This window comes from Xiphophorus maculatus, chromosome 2, assembly GCF_002775205.1.
Source record: "Xiphophorus maculatus strain JP 163 A chromosome 2, X_maculatus-5.0-male, whole genome shotgun sequence".
NCBI classification, from domain to species: domain Eukaryota; kingdom Metazoa; phylum Chordata; class Actinopteri; order Cyprinodontiformes; family Poeciliidae; genus Xiphophorus; species Xiphophorus maculatus.
Window position 1 is genome coordinate 13,738,900 of NC_036444.1, and position 6,067 is coordinate 13,744,966.

The 6,067-nt window shown below is 38.5% G+C and overlaps 1 protein-coding gene across 1 annotated transcript; it reads right to left on the minus strand.

Annotated features, from left to right (window-relative positions):
* Positions 1-161: 161 nt before the first annotated feature.
* Positions 162-4,492, minus strand: LOC102235905 (poly(U)-specific endoribonuclease-C-like). The gene is made up of 8 exons (XM_005802257.3): positions 4,381-4,492; positions 4,227-4,280; positions 4,046-4,145; positions 3,861-3,972; positions 3,645-3,766; positions 1,999-2,111; positions 1,748-1,898; positions 162-1,682 (listed from the first exon to the last, which is right to left on the minus strand). Exons 1-8 carry the CDS (start codon positions 4,389-4,391, stop codon positions 1,407-1,409), a joined length of 939 nt encoding a protein of 312 aa, XP_005802314.1. The 5' UTR covers positions 4,392-4,492; the 3' UTR covers positions 162-1,406.
* Positions 4,493-6,067: the final 1,575 nt, after the last annotated feature.

Sequence of the window (6,067 nt, forward strand, 5' to 3'; positions counted from 1 at the left end):
GAGTAAAAACTGAAAACAACATGCTTCTGAAGATAAAAGCCACTTTTTAAAAACAGAAAGGTAAGAAGAGGCATTTTATTTAGAAACAAACCAACTATGCAGTTTCCTAAAGCAACTGATGATAAAAGTAGTTGGATCACAAATCTGCAGTCAGCAAGAGGAAGAGTTTAGACTTTCTGTTTATTGTAGACCCAATAAAACATAAAGATTGAAGAAACAACAAGAACATTTTTACTTTCACTACTGAAAGTTTCTTTTCAGGAAAGAAAAAGGAAGAGCGGAATGAATATGACATCACAGGCACTTCTTTTATTTTTAGCCTAATGCCACTTGAATGATAGGACTGTGAAGCAGATTGTTAAGTATTAATACATTTAATCTAGAAATAAGTTCATAGCACCTTCCACATGTACACTCACCTGTGACTTCTACTTATTTTTGACACAAATGGAACCCCATATTTACTTACTGTGAAACAAATCCACATTTTAGAAATAAATGTTTTCTAATGTGGAAAAAAACAAAATCAAAAGATCACAATTATTTCACATAAAACAATTACTACAAGATAAATGAAAGGAAGCAAATATGTTTAGGTTTTAGTTCTAAAGTTTATTCCTGCTTCTCTGGGCTAAGAAAGATTTCCTCTAATCCTCTTCAAAATGGGAAAGACAAGACAACATGTCCTCCAAGTAAGGCAGATGTGACTTGAATTTTAAAAGTTAGAAATGAAAAGTTGAACATGTGATCAGTTTAAAATATAAGTTTTTTTTTTTTTATCACATTCAGTGAAGAGAATGATGAGGTGTAAAATAAATCACCTTGTTTAATGAGCATCTGAGAACTTCAGCAGTGTAAGGGTGACCTTTGATTGTTGTACAGAAAGGGATACATTTATTTATTTATTTATTTTTTAAATCATGCTACAGGATGCTACAGTACGGTAGATGACCTATGACTCTGTGGGCCGGCTTCTCTTCCAAACGTCATGGGAACCTTGTTAGGAAGGCAGAACAGAACATTTCAAATAATAAAATCTGATTGCTTCAACCAGAAAACTTCAACAGGGTAATCAAATGTCCTTAAATACAAAGACATTAATGATTTAACACTCTTTAGAAGATAATTTTGTACAGTTAATACGCTTCTTTTTATATGAAATAATATTTTTGGATCACTACAACACTGATGATTACTTTTATTCATGGCGATGATTAATATAAGGTTCTTATAGCTTAACATGTTACACTTTTTCAAATAAATCCCGTTCCGCCAGTAACACCATCAGAACTGTTTCATTAAAAGCCTTAGATACATTTTAGAATCAGAACAGACTATGATTCTCCTGCTGGACGTAGATTTCACCACCTGTCTTTAGGCAAAGACCACTTGAGCTGCAGCTGGAGTCAGTGCGAGTGCTGGCTGACGTGTCTGCTGTTGCTGCTGAGCAGTTTGGGGTACGCCGTCCCCAGACAGCGGCCCTGCCTGATGACCACCAGCTCCATCTGACACTGGTCGATGTTGACCAGCACCGTGGTGCTTCGCTCTGTGTTCATGAGGAAGATGATGGTGAAAATGGCCATCTCAAACTCGGGGCTGGTGCCGATGAAGGCGCTGCCGACGGGCTTCACCACACCGTGCCAGCTGAACTGGAGGTTCAGGACGTGGTCGTCCTGATCAGGCTGTGGAGGGAGTAACAGGTCACAGCGCCTCAGACAAACATGTCTCCCACATGCAGTGAACTTACCAAGTCCTGGTCTCTGGCCTTGTAGCCTTTGTAGTCCAAATGACTGTTTTTCTCCTGCAGGAAGAACTGGACCCAGTTGTGAAAGCCGATTACTTCTGTTCCAGATTTGGTTTCTCCAACAAAGATGTGTTCAAATCCACAAGAGTCAGGGCTGGCATGAAAGACAAGAGCATTTCCAGACCGGTCTCACAGACTTAAAGACAAACCGGGATAAAAATAGACTCATCTGTTGATGTTCTTTGGACCCTCACCCTGTGTTTCTCTGCCGGTGGTAGAGATGGAACCAGATCAAGTTAAGCTGATTCTTAAACTGCCTCGAGTCGGAGCTGGACTTTCCTTTGCTCACCAGGTACTGATGAGCCCGCTGTGGAGAAATCACATTCATTAATGCAAAGGAGGCTGTGCAGGATCCTAAAACTTCATCTGTTTGTGAGACTATAAGCAGCTGATAGGTAAATCTGACAGACCTTCATCAACATCATATTTTCTTATATTGTATTTGTTTTGTGAAGATCAGAACTGAGACATTTACTGACTTATTGGGGAAAACATTAAAGGGATTCTTAATTAAATCAACTCCCAAAAGTATTCACACCCCTTGAACTTTCTCAGACTCTTCTTTACAGCATAGCTGGTACTTCAAAACTAATAAATCCCTTGAATCTACCATCCCTGTGTCACATGGTGGTGGCAGAATCATGCTGTGGGGATGCATTTCTCTCTGCACAGACAGGGAAGAAGGTCAGAGGTGATGGGAAGATGGTTGGTGGCTGCAAAAGATTTGAGACCGGAGTGAAACTTCAATGATCCTAAACAAACAGCTTAGATAAAATCTGTGTCATATGATGGCCCAGTCAAAGTCCAGATCTAAATATAGCTGAGAATGTGTTGAAAAAGCCTTATGGTTATAGATGCTTTTCAAGCCTGAACGAGCTTGAGCAATTTTGTAAACAATGATATATATATATTTTTTAGAAATTTTAAAGCTGGTAGAGAAAGTAGAGTTAGGTTTATAATTTTCCTTCCACTTCACATTTGCACACAACTTTGTGTTGACCTATCATGTGAAATCCAATCAGAAGGTATTCAAGCTTGTGGTTGTGATCTGACAAACTGTGAAATCATTCACGGGTGATGAAAACTTCTGTGAGAAAGTGCATTTGCTGCTAAAGTTATAAACAGCAGCCGTTTTATAATATTCTTATAATATAACGATCCAGACCAGAATATTCTGTGGATAGAGAGTCCCATACCAAGAAGCGTTATGACCATATTGCTACACCACGTTTTATCTCAAGCTGTTGAAAGGCTGAAATGATTTTACTGATTTTTTATCCTTTATCTACATTTTGTATTTTTCTGTTTAATAGTTTTTCTTATAAATCCGTCAATGACCCCAGAAAGACACTGCTTGGCTTTGTTGTGTACCATTAGCTGTAAACTGACAGTGATTTGGTTCTATATTTTCTCACCCCAGATGTTTAATTTTATCAAAACATGAGCATAATTGCATTATTTAGCTACACACCACATTCTTCTCACTCTTATAGAGAAAGGGGAATCTAAACTCTCATCAGAGCCAGACGTTTTGCAGTTTAAGTACTGAATGTCCAAATATTTCCAGAAATCCTCTTTGGGGAGAGCATGGAGGCCAAGTTTGCATTCCGCAGCCGCACACAGATGTTTCAGCTGTTTGTTATTTTTTACTCTAACACCATGAAGTTCAGCGTTTAGCTCCTGCAGGGACAGGAAGAGACAGCTGCAGTCTCAAACCACAAAACAGAAAGAGGTTTTCTTCAATCTGTGGGAAACTTTAGGCATCTGGAAAACACAACAAACATGTACCTGTTGTAACAAATAACTTGGACGGCTGCTAAATCCAGCTGGTTGAACACACCTTCATGACTTGTGTCTCTAAAACAGCATCCAAGAACAGATTTATCTCTGTCAGCTCCTCTGGAGTGACTCGCTCTGTGATGCCTGTCGACCGCTCATAGTTGTCCAGGAGTTTCATGAAGACTGCAAGAGCACAGAAATGTAATTTATTAAAGCAAAATATGCTGAATCTTCACATCGGCTCAGACATGCAAAGGGCTCTACGCCGGACACTCACGAGAGAAAGTGGTTATGTTCCTCAGTTTGCTCTCATTAACGTTGGAGAATAGAGGCAGTGAGGCGCGATCCAGGACAACATGGCTGCCCTGGTTCACAAACCCTGCTCTACCCTGCAGAGGTGAGACACAGAGACGTTCAAAAACAACCAGGAAAGTTGTGTGTTCGCAGGCAGAAGCTCCTCACCTGAACAGAGATAGTGTAGTCTATCCCAGGCTTCATGCGGTTCACATCCAGCCTCCAGAGCTCATTGAAAAGGTTGGATAACTCCTGGTTTACAGCTGGCCTGTCACAGAAATACATACAAATCTGAGTCAAACTAAAACAAATGCATGAGAAATGTATGCATGCTTTCATTGATTTTTACCTTGATGCATGAACTCCACTGAGAAGAACTGCAAGCAGGAGGAATTCACAAAGCCTGCATTTCACACAGATTCAGTCAACGCTCTTGGTTTAAAATGTAACATTTTTTGCAGCAATGAAGTTTAAAAGGAGTGAAAATACATATTTATACAGACCTTACAGCCATGGTGCCAGAAACTCTTCACTACTACAATTTACACTGCAGCAGACTGTTCACTAATGTTTGACTGAGTCCAGCCTCCTCCCAGTATCTAACACTCCACAGGGGTCTAGGGAGGAATCAGGACGTGAACAATTTTTTATTAGGGGTAACGTGTAACCACCAGGGGGCACTCTGCTTCAGGATATGGGCTTTTCTCTCTCTCTCTTTAAGAATTTATATCCACTTTCACATGAGATTGTTGGCCTACATCAGATGTTATACTTTTACCAAAACAGTGCCTCTGGGTCTTGATGGGACACACTTAGATCAAATGATAACAGAAATAAACTACAACTGCAACCAATCCCAGTGGTACCAGTAAGAGGGAGAGGACTGGGGTAAACCCTCCTCCATCTAAGAGACAAAAGGACAAGCTTTAATGATTTGAGCCTTTATTTACACCAGAATGGCTATTTTTCTGGCCTTTTAAATGTTTGTTAATCTTCTGACCCTGTTCAGAGAGCTACAGCATTCTTCTTTTTTTTATTTTAATCAGACCCAAATTTATAGTAGTACTATACATACATCTCCTGCAATTCTGCTATGGCTTCTGATTGTTGTGTCCTTTCAGTGTGAGGTAGTACATGTGTTTAGTTTCACAGTTTACAATGTCTGTTATCATGCATGCATCACGTTGAATTCCATCAATCAATTTATGATGCATTTTACCAAATTGGAACTAAGAATTTACACTTACAAGACAATTACATAACCTGCATCATAGATGGCTATAAGTCATTAAGGTACATTTAAAATTATTCCTAGTTTTGTTTTGTAAAGTTATAGCTTATTTACATCTTCAAATTATCCAGCAGGATTACTTTTTGTGCCGTCTACAGTTTGGTCCCACACTGCAAAAGGGAGGAATTCACCAACATCTGCAGTTTGACCCCCACAGCTGGGCTGAGAGAACAACTTTTAGAGCCGAGGCCAACGATTCCTCCCAGAGTTTAGCATCATTTAAAATCAATTAGTGTAATTACTGACAGGCTCTTTCTTATTTCTGTTAGTGAATAGCTTAAGTAATTTTTAGTTTTCATGTCAATTTTGTGATGAAAGTCTCATTTACTTCCCATTTAATATGTGCTATAGGATAATTTCATGATTAGAAGAATTTACTCAGATTGTTTTTAATTATAAACCAATCTGTGGTTTCCAGAGATACTTAAATATATTAGTATCTTACAATTCCCTACACATTTTCTCTATATCCATTTACTTATTTACATTAGTCTGAGGGACGAGCCCAGATAAACACACCTTTCTGTTGCATACTGCTTTACAATGACAGCAAATTGATGTCGACGCTTCATGAGACAAAATTTGTAAAAACACACAAAATGTTAGTTATGCATAAGTTGGAACTGACATTTCTAGTGACATTTTAAGGTATAATCTGAGAAAATAGGTTACATACTGAATGACATTCATTTAAAACAGATAAAATATCCCCAATAACTATGAAATCAAGTCAGTGTGCACCCTGCTGAATCTTAATACAACCATCTAAAAATGTATCATTTCTGGACGTGATGCTAAAAATAATCAAGATAAATTAAGAGGAGAAATTATGAATAGTCTGTGTGTAATTGACCCATACAAACATTGATATAAATCACACTCTACAATTTGAAAGCCTT